Source organism: Electrophorus electricus, chromosome 16 (assembly GCF_013358815.1).
Source record: "Electrophorus electricus isolate fEleEle1 chromosome 16, fEleEle1.pri, whole genome shotgun sequence".
Lineage (NCBI taxonomy): Eukaryota > Metazoa > Chordata > Actinopteri > Gymnotiformes > Gymnotidae > Electrophorus > Electrophorus electricus.
In genome coordinates, this window is record NC_049550.1 from 8,611,266 (window position 1) to 8,635,333 (window position 24,068).

General features: G+C 50.0%; 1 protein-coding gene across 6 annotated transcripts in view; it reads left to right on the forward strand.

Annotated features, from left to right (window-relative positions):
- Positions 1 to 24,068, forward strand: part of atp11a (ATPase phospholipid transporting 11A) — a 52,280-nt gene that overhangs the window by 18,574 nt on the left and 9,638 nt on the right. For all 6 annotated transcript variants that reach the window (XM_035534876.1, XM_035534877.1, XM_035534878.1 and 3 more), the window contains exons 2-24: positions 7,197 to 7,319; positions 8,053 to 8,142; positions 8,371 to 8,451; positions 9,258 to 9,365; positions 10,346 to 10,474; positions 10,907 to 11,010; positions 11,316 to 11,366; positions 11,665 to 11,729; positions 12,394 to 12,475; positions 12,623 to 12,773; positions 12,918 to 13,115; positions 13,197 to 13,370; positions 14,489 to 14,655; positions 15,391 to 15,462; positions 16,532 to 16,605; positions 17,007 to 17,110; positions 18,141 to 18,322; positions 19,443 to 19,694; positions 19,894 to 20,068; positions 20,541 to 20,643; positions 21,086 to 21,231; positions 21,571 to 21,630; positions 21,764 to 21,891. In XM_035534876.1, the coding sequence (XP_035390769.1) occupies positions 7,197 to 7,319; positions 8,053 to 8,142; positions 8,371 to 8,451; positions 9,258 to 9,365; positions 10,346 to 10,474; positions 10,907 to 11,010; positions 11,316 to 11,366; positions 11,665 to 11,729; positions 12,394 to 12,475; positions 12,623 to 12,773; positions 12,918 to 13,115; positions 13,197 to 13,370; positions 14,489 to 14,655; positions 15,391 to 15,462; positions 16,532 to 16,605; positions 17,007 to 17,110; positions 18,141 to 18,322; positions 19,443 to 19,694; positions 19,894 to 20,068; positions 20,541 to 20,643; positions 21,086 to 21,231; positions 21,571 to 21,630; positions 21,764 to 21,891 (2,819 nt within the window). The remainder of the gene's footprint in view (positions 1 to 7,196; positions 7,320 to 8,052; positions 8,143 to 8,370; positions 8,452 to 9,257; positions 9,366 to 10,345; positions 10,475 to 10,906; positions 11,011 to 11,315; positions 11,367 to 11,664; positions 11,730 to 12,393; positions 12,476 to 12,622; positions 12,774 to 12,917; positions 13,116 to 13,196; positions 13,371 to 14,488; positions 14,656 to 15,390; positions 15,463 to 16,531; positions 16,606 to 17,006; positions 17,111 to 18,140; positions 18,323 to 19,442; positions 19,695 to 19,893; positions 20,069 to 20,540; positions 20,644 to 21,085; positions 21,232 to 21,570; positions 21,631 to 21,763; positions 21,892 to 24,068) is intronic.

Here is a 24,068-nt window from a genome sequence, read left to right on the forward strand (position 1 = left end):
AAAATTGGTGACTTCCAGCCTCCTGGTGTGTGTTTCAGTCCGGTCTGGCTCTCTTTTCTCTCTGAGAGAAAGGCAAGGCTCTATCGTGAGGAGCCGGGAGTGAGCACGGGAGTGCCGTTTACCTGCGGCTGCTTGGTCTCAGGAGCTTTCTAGCAATTTGGCTGGGTTTATTTAACCTATTGAAATAAATAATTGGGTAAATACCCTCGGCCTGTCTTTGGTCTCACCCGCTGCACCGGTGTTGGTACACCTGAGACGGATGTAACCTAGCTATTAAAGATTAGATATGTAACCTCGCTATTGAAGATTAGATATGTAACCTCGCTATTGAAGATTAGATATGTAACCTCGCTATTGAAGATTAGATATGTAACCTCGCTATTGAAGATTAGATATGTAACCTAGCTAGTCAAGATTAGATATATGACCTAGCTATTCAAGATTAGATATGTGACCTGGGCTACAGCTATTCAAGGTTGGGGCATACTGGCCAGCACCCACGCTGGGCAGGATACTGAGATGAGTCATGCACCAGCTCTGTAATTGCTATTGGTGCCTCGACCGAATCGCGGCAGGATGTGTGGGTCGTGTTGCGTTTTGTGCCCGTTATCAGCTGGTGTGCAAACCAGTAAAATGTGGTCTGTTTAGTGCCTGCGCCACAATGGGTGGTAATTTGTCAATACCGCGGCTATTGTTTGATTGATCAAGGTGTCATGTCTCACGAGCAGCGGAGACAGCGTGGTGGAGCGGGTGTAGGCACTTGGGCAACCCTGGTCTGCTGGCGCTATCTGACTTGACAGAGATCAGACCTCTTTGCTGGGGCTCTCTGCCTTTTGCTTGGATCTTACCAAGCAACAAAACATTTGCACCTGTGGCAATTGTTAGTATGGTCCAGAAGACTCTTTAGTTTACATATTATGGGCACACTGGGTGACAGTCACGCAATTAAGCAAATATCCCTAATCCCACAAATCTATAATTCGTCTAATTATGATGTTATGTCCAATCTGATCTCCCTGCTAAGAAATCATGATGTAAAAATAGACACCTGCGTTTGTTTCTGGAATGCAGAAATGTCTATTGATTTCTGTCCCCCATACCTTTCTGTAAATACTCTGTAAGTACACTCTCGTTCTGCAGTCTGGAATCAGGAGTAGCTCTGATTAGTTTTGTTGTCATTTTTGTTTTTAATCAGGAATAGAAAACTGTCCTGAATAGAAAAAGTTTCCTGCGCAACAGCGCAGACTAAAAGTGTGAGTTGAGATGATAAAATGCTCCCAGGGCCTCACGTTATTTAATCCTTACAAGTTTTAAAAGCCCAAACTAAATCAATGAACTACATTTCCATTTTAGAGAGCCATATCTCTGTTCTTTTATTAGGGGTTAATAGATCTGGGCTTCCGTTATTGCACTGTACTGGTCATGCGGGGTTTGGAATACTTTAATGTGAGGGGGTAGCGGGTGTTTCACTTTGGTACTGACTGGGCCGTTCAAACAGCTTGGATCTATCGGTTCTTCATATGGTGTGACGTGCGGTTGCCCGGATACACACGTCAGAAAATTTGCGAATTATTATTACTATTATCTATCTATTTATTTTTATTTTAATTTTTTTAGCATGTCGTCAATCAATGCGGAAATGAGGTTATTGAGCATTACACCCAGAGCAGATCCGTGACTCAAAATCATACAGTGCACTGATCTGAGCTTATTTGCCCTGATCTGGGACCTGAGACGAATGCTCCTCACACGACAAATACAGACAGGGGGCAGAGGAACGTAAGCGCACGTGGCGAAGGCCAGCTCTAAGACTAGCCCCCTGCCTCGTCCGGCTTTTGCGGCGACACCGCTGAGCCGGTGGAGGCTAAACGAGGCCGTGAGATCAACTGTCCGCCCTTATGGATTTTCGTCTTGGCGCTACCCAGCCAAATTGGCTCAGAACCGGCGCTGGCAGGTCTGCATGTGTTTTTTTCCACGACTATTTGCCTGTTTGTGTCTTGGCTGCACAGACTTCAAAATGCTTCCCATGATGAGAAGATTAGGCTTTTTTTTCTTAATTTGTACCCATCTGTCTAGAGCACTTAGCTGTAACTCCTGTTGTTGTAAATGTTCAATAATGCATTTTACTTACTTTGAAGAGGCTATTTGGAATCCAGCCACATTAAGGTCCATGTTTTAGTTTAAAAGAAGTGTTTCTGATAATGCTAACAGTTTTTGACAAACAAGATCCAGCAGGAATCAGCAGAAGCCTATTCATATGAAAAGATTTTTGGTTTGCAGTTCGATATGTTCTGCAACTGCAACCTGCATCTCGCTACATCTCCCTGCATCTCGCTACATCTCCCATGCACCATGCTGCTCCTCCCCTCCTCCCAAACCCTTGACGCACCACGCTGTGGTTGGGCACTCAGGAGAACAGTAACCGCGGGCTAAGTAGCTGTCACATGGAGCTTTGATCCCTGGCCAAGAATAACAGCTCCAGTTCCAAGCTTGGGTTTGTAGGTTACATAACAGACCGCATCAGGTTCACCTGCCGGGTTTGCAGTTTGGTTTGGCATTTGTGCGCGTGTGTGTGTGTGGGGGGCGGGGGGGTCTCAGAAGGTCTACTGACATTTCCAGGACTTTTTCTCCACCCTAATTTGCTCTCTTTCTCTGTTTTCCGTTCTCCCTCCTCATTCCCTATTCCTGAATTCTCAGTCGGGCTAAGCACTAACCATCTCTTTGGATTTAAATTCTTCAGTGCTCTGATCCTCTTTGCCTTACATACTTGCTTCGCCCAGCAAACCAACCGTTAGGTTATTATTTTTTTGCTCCGACTCGCTGCGACGTCCTGCTCTTTCCGCCCGGGCACTTGGCATCAGCGGCTGTACCCACTGTAATCCCATCCTGGAAGAGCTCTATTCACGGCTGCGTTTCCTGAAAGGCCACACCAGCCCCCACGGAGCAGGCGCGCGCTTGCGTGCATTCGCGCTCGATGGATGCAGAGTGCGTGGGTCGGAGGGGAAAGGGACCACCGCGTTCACTGCGTGCACGCGTGCGCCTGTGGGCGTTTATACTACAAATCCCTACTCCTCGCAGAGGGAGACAAGTAGATGAATCCATATCCACCATCTCTGAGATTCCGGACAGAATGCCAACAGAGCCACACACACACCAGCGGAATAAAAGGAACTGCGGGGCTTCTTTTTTTCCTCCTGCGCCCCTTTGTACATGTTTGTAGCCTGGAAGCTACCTCAAGACAAAAAAGGAACTTTCTCAATCCTTTCCTCCCAGTTTGTTTACACCAGACGATTATCCCAGCGTCCCCATTCCTCGGCCCTCTCTGCTTTGCGTATTTTCCTCCGGAGACACAGTCGGTCGTTTGTTCGGGGGCGGGGGGCAAGCACTCTGCAGCGTCTCGGAGCGCGGGGGCAGGGCGACGGGCGGTCAGAGAGCGCAGCCGCGCCTCGGGCGAGACAGCGGAGGGCAAACAGAAAAGGGAACGCCCTTTGGTGGGGTGGGGGTGGGGGACGATGGTCGGAGAGGGAAAAGGGGTGGGGAGGGAGAGAGGGAGATAGAGAAAATGGGAAGGAGGTGAGTGAGGGAGGTGCTCTGTTTCCATAGAAGCAGTGGCTTACACACACACACACATTTTCAGTCGTGTGTCTCTTTCATGCTAGCTCATTATGTCCCCGACATGATTTCCAGTCATGTGGCCTGACGGCTGCTCTCATAAGAGCCAGGTGTCAGATCACGCTGCACACACGATCCTGACATCACGACCTGTTGCACGTGACCCGTCAAGACTTGTTGCACGTGACCCATCAAGGCCTACTGCACGTGACCCGTCCACTGTTTTCTTCTTGCCATTGCAGGCTGTGCAGTGCATTTCATTGTTATAAGCGACCGTTTGGTGCATTAGGAAAATTGGGTGCCGTCCGCATATTAATACGCTCCTTCCGTGTCCTGTTTGTTGTGTTGCGGGAACGGTGGCACGCATAACGTTCGGCGTCTGTCTTGCATGAACACACACTCTCATGCTGACACATTCACAGGTTGGTACAGGGAAAAGGCAGTTTCTAGGGTTAAGTTTCTCTGATCTAACTTCAAGCCCAGAAGCTCCGGTCTGTAACTGTAGTGTGTCTGACTGGCATGACGTGCTGTGTAACTGGTATCGTAGTAGTTAGTAGAGAATTTCTTTAGTGTTAATGTAATGAATGAGGCTTGTAGGGCCAATGGTTTAAAAGACTGCGTGTGTTTTTATTGAGTCGTTACACAGCACTTGCTATGAGCGCGATGACTCATGCCTGAAAAAAAAGACTGAAAGATAACCTGTGTGTGTGGTGTATATGTGGTGAGAAGTTGAGCTCCGGATGGCAACAGGAGTATAGGTTTACCTGGTTGGTCAGTCGTTTGGTTCGTAGAGGTGGGTGTGTGTGTTTATGTAACCCGAGTCGATCTCTCTCCAAAACTGGGGCACCACACTGTCCAATCACTGTCCCATTGACCGTCTCCAACCTAGCGCAGCTATGTGTGTGCGCGCGCGCGCGTGAGTCTGTGTGTTTGTTTGTATCTAAAAATGTGCTGTGTGCTTTCTTCCTCCTGCACCATTCTGGGAGGGGAGCAATAATCGTGTGGGAATTTGATTGATTGCCTTATTTATGTGCGTTTCTGCTCATCTCCCACGGTAACGGCAGGCTGCACTGGGCTGCTTGGCACCGCTAGATGTCTTAAAGCGGCAAACTCTCGCCGTTGATGACAGAAACCACCTTGGACTGTTTACGTGAGTGTGCTGGTGTTTGTGCATGTGCGTGTGCATGCGTGCATGCCTGTGTGTGTGTTCATTTTCTAAGGGCAGGTTGGATTAGGTCTGATTATGAAGGCTAAGGCTAGACAGCCTCTCTGACCAGCTGTTCCTTCGACTCCCCTTGAATACACACACACACACACACACACACACACGCACACGCACACAAGGCTGAAGGTACTCATCTTCCTCTCCTGCTCCCGGACTGCTCTGAATCTCCCAGGCTGGTAAAGTGCACAACTGCTGTGTTGTCTCTGCTTGGCATCCACACGCTCCTGCGAGGGGTTTGACCTCCTACCCCCCCCCCCCTCTTCCTCCTCCTTTGAGCAAGGTGCTAGTGAACTCTAGTAGACCTGCAGGACGCACTTGCTGGCTTTAGACCTCTCTGAGCATTGGTGACTTATGCTCCCCATGGGGCGGGCCATGAGTGTTTTTTTGGGGGGGTGAAAATACTGAGCACCGGGTACGACGGGCTGAACAGGGGTGCAGGCGCACGGCTGCTTGCCGAGGAGGAGGAGCGTTGGGCGAAGTCTGGCTGTGTGTGTGTGTGTGTGTGTGTGTGTGTGTGTGTGTGAAGGCCGGGAGCTTCACTGCTTTGCGTGTGCAAGTGCGTGAGGTGTAGGTTGGGAACAGTGTGTGCTCAGTCGAGTTCTTTAACTGTCATGGGTGCACAAGCACGCACACATGCTCGCACGCGCACACACACACACACACACACACACACACACATGCACTGACTGAGAAATGTGAGTCACCTAACTTCCTGTTAAGCCTGCAAAGCTTTCAGATTTTCCTTTGTTCTGGATTTCCTGAGAAAGCAGTAATAAATGTGATAAACATGTTTTGAAGTATTTCAGTGGTAGGAAATGGGGAATAGGAAATTTTCCCAAATAGAAAACACACACACACACACACACAAATGTACCCCAGGATTTTCCACTTCCTCTGCTCTTGGGCAATGTTCTGAACACAATAAGCCCGCATTAGGGAGATGGCCTTAAAATCAGGCCACAGATTTCTAACGCCACAAGAGTGATACGCAAGAGGGAATTTCGACAGCCTTTGAAGTGATAATATAGCCCACATTTCCCTGCTTACGTAAGGGTTTAAGATGCCTAGTGAAATTCCTGCCTGCTAGAGAGGGGAATTGTAGAGCCACGCAGGAGGCAGTCGCATTAGGATAACTGGCGTGGATGTGTAACTGCAGAGCCGGAATGGCGCTTGTTTCACTTTGAGGCTGGTGGAAACGGGCTTGCAGCTTCCTCTTGTCAGAAAGCAAAACTCTAAAGAAACGCTGCCCCACTAATAACACAATAAAGGTGCGCGAGAATTCACCGTTATTGGTCAACGGCCGTCGTGCTGCGTAGCGTGCAGCGGTCAAGAAAACCGTCCTGTGGCCGATCATGTTGTGGGCAAGCGGAGACGCGGCATCTGTTTCGCCTGGCAACAGGAGCACGTGACCGCGTCTGCCGATCGGACGCAAATGTGACGGCATGTGTCGTCCTCCGCGGGTGTCAGACGGCAAAGACACTCGCGCCATAGTGAACGTTAAAACGGTAATGACGCGCAGCCCGGGCGGCCGAGTTCAGCGGCGGTATCTCTGTCCTCTCCATCTGTTAACCGGGTTGACGATTAGTAGGTGAAAGGCGTGAAGGGAGGACGTCTCTGTGTTAGAGAGAGAGAGAGAGAGAGAGAGAGAGAGAGAGAGGTTCCCTTACAGAGTGTAGCAGGCCTCGCGGATAATTGGGACGTTTTAGGCGGGTAAAAGCTTTTTAAACTGGACTGTTATGCAGAGTTTAATCGGCTGCCTTGTATGTGTATTTTTCAGGATTGCAGCTGTTTAGGTCATCGTGTTATGGGGCATCACAGCTACAGACTATGACATGGGGGGACACTCTTCACACCACCCAACCTAACACATATGAGTAGTGTGAGCAGGAATGATTGATTATTGAATTATTGATTGAATTATAGACACCCCCCCCCCCCAAAAACCCCCAACTACATCTATGCCTGTTTTACAGCAGATTAGCGTAATGTTGGTAATTTGACAAACCTGTCACTCAGACATACGAGTACCATCACTACAGCCTAAACTCGATCATGTATCTTATGTTGTTAATCCAGGGATTGGCTACGGCTTGCACTCGTTAACACGGCATCACGTTATTACACTTTTAAATGTTTGAAAAGTATCGCCACAGTATCGGTAAGACTCTAACAGCCTCTCTTCCTCAAACCTAGCCCATGGCTCCAGCAAGGCTTCTGTCTCTCTCTCCTTCTCTCTCTCTCCTTCTCTCTTTCATTGCTCGCTCTCTCCAGCTCTCTTGTTACTTTGACTCTCTGGATGGGGTAGCAATCCAGTTTGAGTAAAGCAGGGAGAAGACTAACCCCCCCCTTCTCTCTGCAGTGCACGGGACAGGAAAACTGGGTGGACAGCCGGACAGTGTACATCGGACACAAAGTCCCACCACCGGGCGCCGAGGCCTACATCCCTCAGAGATACCCCGACAACAGAATCGTCTCCTCCAAGGTGCGAGGGGCCTCGTCGTCTCTACCCCGCACTACACCCGGGCCCGGTCCGAACCGCTCACAGCTTATTTGTCTCTATTAAAGGACGCGTTCACACAAGCAGGTAAAAGTGGCCCAAATCGGATTTTCTGACCAGATTTGTTGTAGCGCCACTAAACTGAGCCGCATGCGCGTAAGGACAGTGCTTCACGTGATGCGCTCATCCAGAGCTCAACCAAACGAATCAACCAGACTAATCAACAGGTAACAGACAGGGGAGGCAGACGAGGGCCGGGGTCTTAACGCTGAGGTCCGTCTGAGTTTTTTACTGTTCCCACTTGTACCTGCTATCGTGAACGTAGTGTCTACGATCCCAAAATATCATGTGTGGAAAGAAAACGCAGTAAACGGTTAAAGTGCAACTTGTTCACATTTAGATTCTCACTAAGAAGGCACAAATTACTTGAATGCTTCTAAACTTGTTTTTTAAAGTTTTGCATTAGGTATTGAGTTTTGGTTTTTTTTGGTTCCCATTTATTTATTTCTATTTGCATATAAGGGGCGGTGTTTAAACTCCAGTATGAACTGGGGGCAGTGTTTAAACTCTCGCCTGCAGTGTTGATGTGATGACACCAGTTATTGGGTATTGTAGTTTTAATCCAGCTCATCGTAGAACGTCCCATCACCGTGCATTTGGAACATTTCTGTAGCGTTTCGTTGGCCTAAAATCTCCCTCCTAATTTCTCTTTCCACAGTACACGTTTTGGAACTTTGTACCGAAGAATTTATTTGAGCAGTTCAGAAGAATTGCTAATTTCTACTTCCTTATAATCTTTCTTGTACAGGTAGGTCATGTTATCAGTGTGTATTGTGTTTCAACAGGCTTTGCTTTTGAGAGAGCATACTGAAAAATCTCTCTCCTCTCCCCTCCCTCTCTCTCCTCTCCCCTCCCTCTCTCTCTCCTCCCCTCCCTCTCTCTCTCCTCCCCTCCCTCTCTCTCTCCTCTCCCCTCCCTCTCTCCCTCCCTCTCTCCTCCTCCCCTCTCTCCCCTCTCTCCCCCCCTCTCTCTCCAGTTGATTATTGACACTCCCACCAGTCCCATCACGAGCGGTTTGCCCCTTTTTTTCGTCATCACCGTCACCGCCATCAAACAGGTGATCTTTCCCTTTTGTTCTCTCTCTCTCTCTCTCTCTCTCTCTCTCTCTCTCTCTCACTCTCTCTCTCTCTCACTCTCTCTCTCTCTCACTCTCTCTCTCTCTCTCTCTCTCTCTCTCTCTCACTCTCTCTCTCTCTCTCTCTCTCTCTCTCTCTCTCACTCTCTCTCTCTCTCACTCTCTCTCTCTCTCTCTCACTCTCTCACACTCTCTCTCACTCTCTCTCTCTCTCTCTCACACTCTCTCTCTCTCACTCTCTCTCACTCTCACTCTCTCTCACTCTCTCACTCTCTCTCTCTCTCTCTCTCTCTCACACTCTCTCTCTCTCTCTCTCTCTCTCTCTCTCTCTCTCTCTCTCTCTCTCTCTCTCTCTCTCTCTCTCTCTGTTAAATCGAGGAAGCGTGTTTTTAACATGAGGTGGGAGAGGCTCCAGTTTTAAATGCAGCTTGCTGTGTGTAATTAGAAATACCTGATCAGGGAGCGACAGCTGAACCACTTAATCAGCACACTAACGAAGCACAGGAACCTTTCTCAGTGTGAGCAGCTCAGTCTGGTTTTGGTGGTGTGGCGTGCGCTTTAGAATAATTCCAAGGCATGCTACGTTTTTCTTAAATTCAACACAACAAACCTTCACATTTATTTATTGGTAATTCAATAAATAGCTCAAAATATGATTATTTTGTGTAATGACTGGTGCGAGCCTTATCTCAAGCTACCTCACCTCACTGACCTCTATTTATTTCACCTCCCACCCCTCATAAATTAACCTGACCCCCCCCCGACCCCCTTCTCCCTCTCCTCCGTAGGGATACGAGGACTGGCTCCGGCACAAGGCAGACAATGCCATCAACCGCTGTCCCGTCCACGTGGTCCAGGACGGCAAAGTCGTGTGCAAGCAGAGCCGCAAGCTGCAGGTGGGCTGCCGCGAGACTGCCGCGGGCCCGCTTTTCGCGCGATGCGTAGCTCACGTTTCCGCAGGCCCGGCACGTCGGCCAGGCACGGCCGCCTACGTCAAGGAGCGCGGGGCGGGTTTGTCCTGAAGGACGGAGACCTTTAGGCGGGGACGAAGGCTCACGATTTGTTCCTGGGGATTTGCGTCCCTCCACGGAGCGGCTCAGGCCTGGACGGAATACCGGGGGGGGCACAGTCATTTTCCCACCCCATAATGCACTGCTGTGTGTTGGGGTTTGGCAGGATTTGGCAGGTTGGCATGACGACAGCCCGATTGGCGTCGTAGTCCCACATTATGGGGACATTGGAAGCCCCTGAGGATGTTAATGCAGACATGTTGCTAGATGTTACACAAAATAACAAACAAAATAACAATCATCTTTCGATGCCAGTTGGCTGTCCAGTGAGCATGTCCCGCCCCCTGATCTTGCCCTCGGCATAGCCAATGACATCACATCCTTGCTGCCACAATGGGGGCCTTCTTCTTCACGACTGCTGACAAACATCGGGGGTTTTCCTTAGACCGCGAAGAGGCAGACACAGCAATAAACAGGCAGTTATGACCCTGCAGTAATACTAAGGGTCGGGTAAGGGCGGGAGAATGCGTGAGTCAGGAACAGCACAGAAGAATTTAACAACAATAACGACAACAGTAATAATAACGATAATAAAAAAGCCACGATAAGGACCCTCTCTGGCAGAGACGTTTTATGTGTATAAGAAGGCTGCTGGTGACCACACACACGTGCGGATTATTACAATCACCTGCCGGTTCACGCCGTTTTTTTTGGGGGGGGGGGGGGGGGTAAATGGTAGTGTTTTTTTGTATTTTTTTTAAGTTGTGAACGGTGGTGTAATTTCGTGAACGCAGCCACTTCAAACGGCTGTGTGCGGCGGCGTTCGAGCGCGAACGGGGCTGACGGGAGTCTCTGTGTGCGGTTAGGTGGGCGACGTGGTCCTGGTGAAGGAGGACGAGACGTTCCCCTGTGACCTCATCCTGCTGTCCACCAGCAGGGACGACGGCACGTGCTTCGTCACCACCGCCAGCCTGGATGGGGAGTCCAGCCATAAGGTGAATGAGGCTTACATTTCCCACGATGCTCGCTGGCCAGGCTTCTTTTTTTTTTAAACGACGTGCGTGAGCTGCGAATGGAGTTATGAGTGCGTGAGTACATAACTTCTATTCATATGGGGGGTTTTTTTTGTAACGAAGGCGAGGTCTGGTTTTTTTTGGCGCAATGTTGATCTGAGAGCATTCCCGCTCTAGGGGACATCAGGTGGGTGTGTTGTTCAAGGCCCTTAGGCAGAATGTTCTCTTTTGGTTAGCTATGGTTTTTTGAGTGAAATGACTATAATTCGGTAATTGAAAAATGTGAATTTCAGGAAACCTGTGAGAAATTGGTGTGTATGTATGTGTGTTCATATATATATGTGTGTGTGAGGGAGAGAAAGGGAGCTATTTCTGTTCTGACTGGAATCTCGCTTGCATCCTCTCTACACGAAGACCTATTATGCAGTTCAGGACACCAAGGCCTTTAACACAGAAAAGGAGGTAGACACACTACAGGCCACTATAGAATGTGAACAACCCCAGCCGGACCTGTACAAGTGAGTCATACTCTCTCTCTCTCTCTCTCTCTCTCTCACACACACACACACACACACACACACACACACACGGTCTACAACGTCTATGACTCACATATAATGTGCACACCGCCAGCCAATGATGCAAACACTTGCTGACATCACCTAAGCAGAAAACACAAACAATACAAACAAGTCACACACACACACAAACGTACGCTCACCCACATGCTCTGATTACATTACTGAGGGTCTTACTGTCCCCTGTGTGCCTGTCTGTCTCTCTCTCTCTCGCTGTCTGTCTGACGCTCGCTCTCTCTGTGTAGATTTGTGGGACGCATCAGCATCTATTTGGACCGAGATGAGCCCATTGCAAGGTAAATCCATGCACTTATAACCGACTCTTAATTAAAGATTGTGTGTGTGTGTGTATGTGTGTTGTGTGTATGAGCACGTGCATGTGTGGGAGTGATGCCAAACTCAGCTATGAGATTTTATAGCCTTTGTGGGGCTCACCTCTGCTGGAGAGAATCCTAAACTTGCCACGTCACTGAGCAAGCAGTCTGTGTTCTGCTGCCATAGCTGAGGTTCCGCTGGCTGCCTCTCCTTCAGGCGGCTGGTGAATAGTTCCCATCTCCGATACGCGTAACCCTGCGCTTCCGCCTTCTATTTCAGGCCCCTCGGTTCCGAGAACCTGCTGCTGCGCGGGGCCACACTGAAAAACACGGCGCACATATACGGTAACACAAACGCACAAGACCACACACACAAAAACTACCTTTCCTACAACTCCAGTGTGGTGTAAAAGTTGCAAAGGACCCACGGACTGCACCTTGCGATATGCAGTCTGATTTTCTTAGTGTCGGCACGAGCATCTGATGAGAGACCGAATAAGTGCAACAGGACACAAGAACAAGTGAACGTTAGTAACAGAAATCTCTGCCGGTGTGAGAGAGAGAGAGAGAGAGAATTACTGAGAGGTTGACAGAGTGAGCGAGAGTTTGGGTAAGAGAATGAGAAGCACTAGGGAAAGAGAGGGAGAAAGCTAGAGGGAGAGAGGGAGTAAAGGAGGAAAGATGGAAAAAAGATATCAGTACTGAAGTTTTGGCTCTTCCTCCATTTCCCGTGTAAATGAGTCATTGAATGGAGTGAGGGATCAGAATCTCACACACACACACACACACACACACACACAGAGAGAGAGAGAGAGAGAGAGACACTCTCGTCACGTCACATGCATAAGGATTCCAACTTTGGTCCCATCAGGAATTCTGTTTCATATATAGCGGCCCGTGAACGCTAGCGGCCCTGCACTCGGCGGGGACCGGGGGAAGTGTGAGGGGTATAAGAGCACATGTCAGCTGTAGCTGCTTAACCACTGACCGCTGAACTCCTCTCCCACAGCTGTGGCCATCTACACGGGCATGGAGACCAAAATGGCCCTGAACTACCAGTCCAAATCCCAGAAGCGCTCTGCTGTGGAAAAGTGAGCCCTTGTTTATTTATTATTGATCTGATTTTTTTTTTTTTGTTGAGCCATGTTTATTAGCCTTCCCTGCGTAACTTCACCCTAAGCACCCTAAGCACCGATCCCAGATCAGAGGCGGAGCTCATCTTGCGCCCGTGTTTGCAGGTCTATGAATGCCTACCTGATCGTTTACCTCTGCATCCTGATCAGCAAAGCACTGATCAACACCGTCCTCAAGTACGTGTGGCAGGCCGACCCCGACAGAGACGAGCCCTGGTACAACCAAAAGACCGAGACCGAGAGGCAGCGGCACGTGGTACGTCCGCCGCACCGGAAACTACGTTCCCCGCAATGCGTTGCATTTCCATAGCTTTATAGATGTAAACCACCTTGAGTCACCAGCAGATCCGGGGGAGCCATTTTCACAGAGTTCCTGTTCCGCTATCCCTGTTCCCGTCAGCTGATACGGGCGTTCACGGACTTCCTCGCCTTCATGGTCCTCTTCAACTACATCATTCCCGTGTCCATGTACGTCACCGTGGAGATGCAGAAGTTCTTAGGCTCCTACTTCATCTCGTGGGACGACGAGATGTTTGATGAGGAACTGGGAGAGGGCGCCCTCGTCAACACATCGGACCTCAACGAGGAGCTCGGCCAGGTGAGGAGCGGAGGAGCTCACCTCCTAACCGGGAGGCCTCGCGCGCTTCCAGGGAGTCATCTGTCCATCTCCTTCCTCCAGGTGGAGTACGTCTTCACCGACAAGACGGGCACGCTGACGGAGAACAACATGGAGTTCATCGAGTGCTGCGTGGACGGCCACGTCTACGTGCCCCACGCCATCTGCAACGGGCAGATCATGCCGGGCGCCGCCTCCATGGACATGATCGACTCCTCGCCCGGCATCGAGGGCAAGGTGAGTGAAAGATGACCCGTATGAAAGCCCCGCAAAGCGTACAATTGTTTCTTATTACACAAAGTCACCTGACATATTCACTAGACATATTCGTCCAAACGTCCTTAACGAGTTTAAAAGTTAAAAGTCCCCGACGGTTAAAAGTCGTGAATCATGGCCCCGGCTTCCTCAGTGCACGTCAGTCTGAGAGACGCTGATTCATGGGGGGGGTCACGTTACGGCAGGCGGAGGAAAAAAGGGGGTGGGTGAGTGACTGAAGAAAATGATCAAATAAATCGACTAATTTAAACTCCAGTAATCCAGTCTGTTCTGCTTTCTGGAAAAGAAATTAATCATGTCCCTCCCTCCATATCTCTCTCTCTCTCTCTCTCTCTCCCCCCTCTGCATCTCGCCCTTGTCTCTGAATTAATTGAAGTGGCGTGCGAGAAATTAACATCTCTGACTAAGAAGCTGGCTCGCTGAAGTGCTCACTAATTAGAGACACACTCATCCCTCTTTGATTGTCTTTAAATGTCATATAAGCATGTTGTCAGACCAGTGCCGAGGCTTTCATCTGTAGAACGCTCAGACCGACTGGCTGGTGCATTATCTCTATGGAGTTTAGGGTCAATGGATCCACCTTCCTGTGTGTGTGTGTGTGTGTGTGTACAATACTATTGTTTAATACCAGAAAATGCCTTGTCTTATGTATCTCCTTTATATATCTCACTCAAAATAATCGAATGTTCGGATTTAGTTTGAGTGCGATGTGTTTGGACAACGGTGGCCTCTCTGAGTGCATCATGAGGACAAGCTCCTGTTCGCCATAAACGAGACCTGCTGTCCCGAGCTTGGGAACCGGTCACTCGGAGAGTGTCCGTGAGCATTCGGAACGCTGCACAGAGAGTTCGGTCGCAGCCCTGGTTGGACTCCTCAGCGCACGCTGACCTAACCGGTGGCAGACACCTGCCCATAATTCTGGACAGCTATGCCCACCACATTTTGTCCCGGGCTTTTTTAAACGCTGTTTCTAGGCAGAAGTTAAAAACGGGTGTCGTTCATTTATCGCACGAGTTTTTGTTTTGTTTTTGCACGTTGATCCGGCCGCAACACACGGCCTTGTGCGTGTGCGTTGGCAGGAACGCGAGGAGCTGTTTTTCCGGGCGGTGTGTTTGTGCCACACCGTGCAGGTGAAGGAGGAGGAGACTGTGGATGGCATTAAGCGGGGCCTCCATCAGGGCCGGACCTCCTCCATCTACATTTCCTCTTCCCCCGACGAGGTGGCACTGGTGGAAGGCATGAAAAGGTCTCGCACGCACACACGCACACACGCACACACGCACACACTCGCACACGCACACGCACGCACGCACGCACGCACACGCGCACACACACGCACACACACGCGCACACGCACGCGCACACACGCACACGCACACACACGCACGCGCGCACGCACACGCGCGCGCGCGCGCGCACGCACGCACGCACGCACACACGCACACTCACACGCGCGCACGCGCACACGCACACACACACACACACACAGTAAAAACATGCTCATGTTGCCTTAGTCGAGCCCCAGCTGCTCCCCGAGACGCCACACGGTTTCAGAATTTTTAAAGTGCATTAATGTACTGAATTAATGACCACACTGTGCTGGAGTGAATGTAGTGTGAATTATTAAAATGTCTGTACAGTGCCAAGCCCGAGTGTTATGTTTAATATCCAGCAAAATCGGAATAAATAAATAAAACGATAGAAATATAACAGCTCTTCCAAAACTTGGTGTGAGGGCGAAGCCAACAACACCCTAGTAGAAGGAAATGACCGATTTCCCACAGATTCCGTGGAGCTTTAATTAATGATTAATTATTGAGCTACCATACGATGAATTAGTTCTTGCTTAATTACTCATTCATTAATATTAATTCATGATAAATAATGATTGATGCACTGCCTAAGCCAATAGCATCTTTAACCTCATCCATCACATCCGTCTCTCCCACTGTCTGACGTCTCTGACTCCCTCCACCCCCAGGCTGGGCTTCACCTACCTGCGTCTGAAGGACAACCACATGGAGATCCTGAACAGGGAGGACAAGATGGAGAGGTGAGAACGTGGTCCCAATAACCCCCCGGCCCCGCCTCTCCCGCGGCCGCTCGCCGACACGCCGATCCGAAACAGTCCTCGGCGCTCCGGGCTGTCCGGCGCTTCCAGTGGACTGGATCTGCACGGCGGTGAAAGGAAAAGTGTCAGAGGGGGTTCTGTGGGAGTGAGACACACGTGTGAGGTGCCTGTAAGAGGTGTCGGGCTTTAGCGCTGCTTCCGTGCGGCAGGGCTGTCGTGGGTGTCGGAACACTGCTGGTCACACGAGTGTGAACAGTAGGAACAGTAGGGTGGTCTGAACTGCTTTACTGTGTGAGCGTGTGTGTGTGAGCGTGTGTGTGTGTGTGAGCGTGTGAGTGAGCGTGTGTGTTCTTGCCCTGGTGGACAAAGTGCAAGTCTGAACTCATGGTAATTAAGTCAGGAACATGAAGCCCTGCAGAGGAGGTTATTGAGGGGTCAAAAACACACGCACACAAATTTGTGTCACAAAGCAAAAATATCACACAGGGACTTTATATTTCCTTAACTGCACCACCTGTTCTGTGTGCGCGCTTGTGTGTGCACCTCTTTGCATTACTCTGTGTGTGGGAGTCACCTTGTTGGTTCCTCACGTTCTTTGGCTCAGACAGAGACCGTGTTATCATACCAGCACAACTCCGCTGGCGTGCCCATCCGCTCCGTAAAAAAGAACCACTCACACTCCAGTGCAGCGCTGTTCAAATCTGGACTTCAAATCCTAATCGGGTCCAGGAACTGTAATCCCTTAAATCTGATTAAACGACTAACGCAATTGGTCGGCCGTCAGACCCGTCAGACCCCAGGTATAGGCCCGTAAGGCTGTGATTGGTTTAACACTGCTGTAGTTTCTTTTCTACTAAGGTTGTGTCAGGCCTCCCGAGACTGGCTGCGATCTCGTTCCCCCCCAGGTGTTACACTGGAAATCAGGGACCAAAAAGTATTTATGGCGGTTTGTCATAATTATGTCATCTGCCGCCCGTACCTGGACCTCTCCAGCCTTGCGGTTTTCCCCTTGCCTGATGCCACGCCTCTGCGTGTGCCTCTGCGTCCGCAGGTTCGAGCTGCTGGAGGTGTTGAACTTCGACTCCGTCAGGAGGAGGATGAGCGTCATCGTCAGGTCCAGCTCAGGTGCGCGGCGATCTTAATCCCGCTCAGCTGCATGCCGAGCACCTCGCTGCGTCCCCGGGGGAGACCGGCGCGCCCGGCGAACTCTTGCTGTTTGCTGTGTATCTCCAAACAATCCTGCGGTGTCTCTTCAAATCTGCCACCATGCGACCCGAGTGCTATTGCACCCTACATTCTCTCCCGACTTACAAACAGATCCAAACTCTAGTTAATAAAAGCATTTGCCATTCATTTGTTACAGAACAACTCATTCACATAAGAGGTTTTTCGCATTGATGATGAAACCGACGATTAATCCTAGCAGTAACGACCCACTAATGCCGCCCTGCCCCGAAACGACTGACTGTTTGCCTTTGTTCATTTGTTTGTTTGTCTGTTTGTTTGTTTGTTTATGCCATCCTCAGGGGAGCTGTACCTGTTCTGTAAAGGCGCCGACTCATCCATTTTCCCCCGGATCGTCTCGGGGAAAGTGGCGCGCGTGCAGGAACACGTGGAGCACAATGCGGTGGTGAGCAGAAAGCCCCCCCCCCCCACACGCAACCACACCCAGCACTCGGTGGCGTGTGGGAGATCTTTTTTTTTTCTCCTTCTTTCGTTGTGGCGTAGCTTATATGGGAGTTTTGGGACGTAGCCTGGCATATAAAAGAGAAAACATTTGACCTGGGTCCTTCACATCAGGCTCCTATGACAGGATCCTGTGGCAGGGTCCATTAGTGCTGTCTTAATTTAGTTTGCGTTTTATTTTAGGTGTCTTATTTTTAGGTTTTTTGTGGTTGTTTGGGGTTTTTGGATATATATCACCAGTTATATATTTGGAGGTGGTATGTGATCATACATCATGAACATTTTTTTATGGTCTTCCCATGTTATTTGCAGAGGATCTCAAAATAGGAATATGTACGTCAGTATGGCTGAGTGATTGGATATGCTATTACGTCATTGTTATATTTTTTATATGGGTATAGAGGCTTCTAGAATGATGATTGCATTTTTCAGTCAACCAAGCATGTCAGAGCGATAAAGTAAATAAATGTATTGTTTTTCTTGTTGCACAGCCTCAACTGGGTACTGCATGCACGTCAACAGACCTTAGAAAACCGAACACATGCATAGCATGATGTTATCACGGGCATTACCTCGGGTCAGCCTTTTGGCCCTGTGGTCACTAAAAACAGTCCAGAAATCTGATCTCAGTTCAGCATTTCTATTCTGAGACTTTCCTCATGGACCCACATGTGCATCGGCGTGGTGCGTGAGCCAGCCGCAGATCCCAGCCCGTTCGCTCTCGTGGCGCTGATGGATTCGGGCCAGCCCCGTTGCCAGGCGATTTTTGTTGTTGTTATTGTTGTTGTTTTGGGGCTGAAGCAAAGCTTTATGAGCCAAACACACTGTAGTAGTTTCCCCGTTGAATATAGAGGACTTTTATGCGACTGTCGAGCTCAGATGTTACTCCTAAAGCCCGTATCGGTGGGTATTAAATGACAGATCATGGTAGGAGTCGGACTGAGTCCTCATGATCATGCCTGTCCCACCTTTAGGAAGGTTTACGGACTCTCTGTGTGGCCTATAAGAAGCTGAGTGGGGAGGACTACGAGGAAGTGTGCCATCACCTGAGCAGCGCGAGGCTAGCCCTGCACGACCGGGATAAGAAGCTAGCTGAAGCTTACGACCTCATCGAGAGGGACTTCATCCTGCTCGGAGCGACGGCCGTCGAGGACAGGTGGGTCATGGCCCAAATAGGTCATTTGGAATCAACTTTTTCCCACGAGGCCGACCGCTAATGGGACCGTCCTACGTCTCGCTGATTCGAGGGCCGCTAATCCTTCTTTAACCGGACCGGACCGAACCGGGTTGGGCACAGAAGGCCCTGAGCGTATTAGTCACAACCCTACAGTTCTCCACCGGCCGCTGCAACCAACCGTGACCGCAGTCACGGCCGGTCGCAACCTCGGACCTTCTGGGAAACCTGATGTTAATATCCCACATTCTCGTTAGTTGGCAGGTAGCCAGGGGACACTCGTTGACACCTGTGTGAGGTGTCAGGACCCGGATACATGGTCTCCGTGTCAAACCCACCCCGCGCCTGTCTCCGTAGCGACAGCCCCACGTCCACGTTAATTGCCAGTCGATAGAGGCTGCGTGCCGGTTTCTTAAAAGTCATTAGAGCGCCACTCCGATCGATTGGCAGTCTGGACAGGCCTGGTGGAGCAGTGATGTACTTGTTGCCCTTTTCAGTCTGACACGTCAAGTGACATACGCCAAGCTTTCACTCAGCAGCGCCGTTTGGGTCGTCGGGTCGAGATACCGTCACCGCTCACCAGTGACAAGCAAGGAGTTTGGCTGTGCCAGCGCCAGAGCTACAGAGTTCAGAATGGGTCTAGTCTCCACACCCAGAGTGACGCACAGCCCAAACTAAAATGGAGGTCCGGTTCACCGTCGCCTTGGACTTCCGTTCAAGAGTTTCGCTTTAAGTATGGATAAGGCACCTTAGAAAATTTCTAGGAAGTCAGTTAAACAATGGCTGAAATTACGCATTTAAGTGCCCTTTGGAGTTTAAATGTAAACTGGGAGGTGAAATCTGATGTTTAGAAGTTAGAAAGGGGGTTAAAAACCCAGCGATTAGCCCAGCAGTGTTGTGAGCAGTGAGAGGTGTCTGGTTCTCTGCTTCCAGGTGATGATCTCTTTTCCGTTATTATTTATTAAGAGAATTTTTTATTATTTTTAAAATTCTTTTTAGAATCTTTTGTTATTTCAGAAAAGCTTTAACTAGATCCAGTTTTCTACAGTGCAGTTTGTAAGAAAAGGTGGGTGAACGCTAACGGCTCCGCCCCGCCCCTCAGACTGCAGGATAAAGCGGCCGACACCATCGAATCCCTGCACAAGGCCGGCATGAAGGTGTGGGTGCTCACAGGGGACAAGATGGAGACGGCGGCAGCCACGTGCTATGCCAGCAAGCTGTTCCGCCGCTCCACCCAGATCCTGGAGCTGACCACGAAGCGCGCCGAGGAACAGAGCTTGCACGACGCGCTGTTCGAACTGAGCAAGACCGTGCTTCGACAGCAGGGCAGCATGAGCCGTGACACCTTCTCAGGGTGGGCAGATGACGCTTGCACACACACACACACACACACACACACAGTGCTTATGCTAAAGCGCACATAGACAAAGCGGCGTAAACGCAGACTCATACACACGCCCATACACGGAGCCTTGTACACACACACACACACCTCTGCACGCGTATTTGACGAACCTGTGTGTGTGTGTGTGTGGGGCTGCCTGCGTCCACAGTCTCTCGGGCGAGTTCCAGGACTACGGGCTGATCATCGACGGCGCGACGCTGTCCGCGGTGCTGAAGCCCGCCCAGGAGGGCGGCGGGGGCAACTACAGGGACATCTTCCTGGAGATCTGCAGGAGCTGCAGCGCCGTGCTCTGCTGCCGCATGGCCCCCCTGCAGAAAGCGCAGGTGACCCGGCACGGCCCGCCACATCACTTCCTGTTGGTTAAGAGCCACTTCCTGTGACTTGCGGACAAACATGAGAAAAAACACGCTACTGTCATCCCAACCCTCCCGAGTCATAGCAGCCTGACCCACACCAGATACAGCAGCTCTCTCTCGCCCTCGCTCGCCCTCGCTCGCCCTCGCTCCCTCTCTCTCTCTCGCTCCCTCTCTCGCTCCCTCTCTCGCTCCCTCTCTCGCTCTCTCTCTCTCCCGTGCTCTCTCTCGCTCCCCCCCCCCTCAAATATTTACTTGTTTCTTGTCTGTCGTTCATAAAAAAAAGTAAAAACAAGAAACAGGAGGGATTGAGGTCAGACTCGGATGGCCAGACACGGGGAAATCACCGGCACTACGACGCAAGCGAGTGCTGGTGATCGTTGACCGTGGTAGTGACTGGTTTGTTTAACCGGGACTAAAGTGTGCGTTTTGGTTCTGTCAGATCGTTAAGCTGATCAAGGCCTCGAAAGAGCACCCCATCACGCTGGCCATCGGGGACGGGGCCAACGACGTCAGCATGATTCTGGAGGCCCATGTGGGCATAGGTAAGCATTCACCGTCGGCTAAGGACTCAAAACAATACCCCAGATCGCCCGTCACCCTGACCCTGACCTGTGCATTTGCAACATGGTGGTCACACTGAACTCCCATCTGTGAAACTACCTATTGCCTGGTTACGCCAAATGACCATGCCAAGTAGTGACTTTAATATTAAAACAAACAAGCAAAAGCGATAACAGTGTCGAGCTTCAGTTGAAGTACTTTTCTTAGCGGCCACTCCGCTTGCCTAATTAGTCGGTCTCGTTACATTATACGCCAGTATGTTGCCATGGATACAACACAACGGGACACAGACCGAGCTCACCCGCTCTTCCAAAGCTTCCGGTTCGCCCCCTTCACTGCGCCGTCTAAGCTCCGGGCGCCCGAGCCACGCCCCTTTTCCTCTGTCCCCTGCCGACCTGAACGGCCTCCTCCTTCTGCCCCAAGGCATCATGGGTAAGGAGGGGCGCCAGGCGGCCCGCAACAGCGACTACGCAGTACCGAAATTCAAACACCTGAAGAAGATGCTCCTCGTGCACGGACACTACTACTACATCAGAATCTCCGAGCTGGTGCAGTACTTCTTCTACAAGGTACACCCCTCCCCTGCTGGCAAGCACGCGTGACGACTATTAAATTCATTGCAATTATTGTTTCAAACGTACATTATGCGCCTAGTAAAGTTGACCAGTCAAAAGGCGAGTTTTTTTGCGTGTGTGTGTGTGTGTGTGTGTGTGTTCCACTCAAATGCCTGTATAATGGTGGATGTGTTTTTCAGTGACTGGCAGTAACACCCTGCAATGTTGATGGTGTTATTTATAGCCTCAGAGTTCTCACTTTATGCTGCAAGGTGTTTTTTTGTTCACTTGGGACTGTAGCAAGTGGAGATCTATACATTTCATGTATCTCTCTCTCTCTCTCTCTCTTCCCAGAATGTGTGTTTTATATTTCCTCAGTTCCTTTATCAGTTCTTCTGTGGCTTCTCACAGCAGGTACGTGTGTTTTTCTCGCACCACCGCACGCCGTTGAACGTTTAAGCCGATGATCGTGCGCCTTTACCTGTCTTCCTGTACATCCTCACTACCTTTCTTTTTTTTTTTTTTTACGTTTTTTGTCCCTCTGTAGCCCCTGTACGACACGGCGTATCTCACCCTGTACAACATCAGCTTCACTTCCCTGCCCATCCTGTTATACAGTCTGATCGAGCAGCACATTAACGCGGACATTCTGAAAAGGGAACCGTCTCTCTACAGGTGAGCCTCTCAGCTCTGTGTGTCTCCGTATGGCCACGCTGTCCCCAGATCAGATTGCACCAACCGCGCGCACGCACACACACACACACACACACACACACACGCGCGCGCGCGCACACACACACTTGTTTGTCTGCAATGAATTTTTTACAGCTCAAGGAAAAGAATACGTCACGTCACTGTTCTGACCAGGACGATTAAGTTGGCACTAACTAATTTCTGCTAACATTGAGTCTAGTTTAGCGGGTTTTGGGCGCGCCGGCCTTTTAAACCATGCACGCATCACGAGAAATGCCAATACTCCAAGCCCACGGGTCTCGTCACAGTCGTGGGCCTGTTCGTGTGGCTCGGCGAACACAGGGAAGTGTTGTGCCGTTGCACGTGAATGCCCCTGGTATTTTTAGAGCTTGCATGTTGCTATATTTGGCCTCCTCTCCCAGAGCTATATACACATATCCCAGCCTGCCTGCTATTTAAACCAACCATATCATCGTTTAGAGGCAGAGGGCTTGGTGGATGCATGCACGCGCGCGCACACACACACACACACTGTGAAATGGACCAAAGCAGGCCATTAAACCCAAAGGGACAGCTGGAAGAATGTTCTGCAGCTGACAGCAGAACACAGCCGTTAGCAGTGCCGTTAACGAGAGGTTTTCCCGAGCCTCATCAGACTCAGACGTCTGATACGGATGTTTTTAACCAGGCCCTTCGAGCAAGCGATTTCCCCATTATCAGACGTGGCTGTACCAGAGTTCAAGTCACTTAATTGTGATTTGTAAACATGCATATTGCAGTCTGATTCTTGTTAATGGATCATGTTCAGAATCAGACTTAAAGGGGTAGTTCACTCCAAAGTGCTAATGGTTTATGAGATCAAGAAGCTGGATGGTAACAGGACCAATCAACTCCCCTTCATCGTGCTGTCTGATACCCGCTCTGAATGACTCATTTTGGGGGTTTGTCTCTTCAGCTTTCTGCCAGAGGCGTTTGTACATGTCAGCGTAACAAAAGACTCCTTAAAATGTAGCCTGTCCTTTTAAAGTGTGCACTTGGCCTCGCGGGGGCTCACGCAGCTCCCAATCGTTACAGCGCTGGAGGCCGGAGACCATCCTAACCTGGCGGGAAGGCTTTGTTTGTTCAGCCTTTCGCTTTCCTGCAATGATCCATACAGCATTTTCCTCTCTGCCGTGGATGTAATTGCACAAAAACTATCTCTCTTACTGTGGGTGCGGGAAAGGCCCTGGCTGGCATGTGGCTGGTTTTGGATCAGGACATTGTAGCCATCCCGTTCCACCAGCGGACCCCCCGGGGGAATGCGGTATTAGAGTGCTTAAGACTGTTTAGGGGTTAGTGTCTCTGGGAGGGAAAGGGTTAAGCGATGCCTGCACAGATGTTCTTCCCTTAAATGTCATCAGATTCAACCGGATTATAAATGACGCTGAGAAACGGCCCTCCGGCAAGTGTAGCTACTGCACACCCATATGCTCTTAAAAGTACATTTTCACTCGCAATTCTTTATTTGTCAATAGATCTAAAAAGGAATAAATAAAAATGACACTACCAGGCTGTGTGGCGCTCCCTCGTTGTGCGGTTGAAACGAGAAGTTTCTCCAAATTTTTCTTTTTTGTTTTTGATGCGTGTGTGTGTGTGTGTGTGTGTGTGTGTGTGTGTGTTTTGCCCCATTCATCCCTCACTTTTAACAAAATACCCTGTCAGTCCCTGCTGAGAAGAAGCGTCCCCACACCCTGATCCCGCCACTCCCATGAGATTGTTGTTGTTGTTGTTGTTGTTGTTGTTGTTGTATATGTCAGCATTAGGGGTTTGCTTGCATCCTTTTTTTCCCCATGTGCCCACAAAACCTCGTAGACCACCTGCACAGTGATTACTGGCTCCTGCCAGCTTCCCTCACAAGTCTCCTTCCTTCTCCGAGGCTGTGTTGAGGGACGGTCTTGTCTGGGTGGTGTGGTGCAGCGTCCAGTTCCTCACAATTGAACCAGCGGTGCTCACTCCAAACACTCGGATGTTATTTTGCAGCCTTTTCCTGTCTTTTCCTGCATGGCTAGAATGATCTTTGGTCTTCAGCTTTTATTCAGATTCCCACTTCTGACCAACCGTACTTCGATTGAAGGAGTCTCCTATCCAGAAAAGTTAACTTATTAACATAAATACCGATA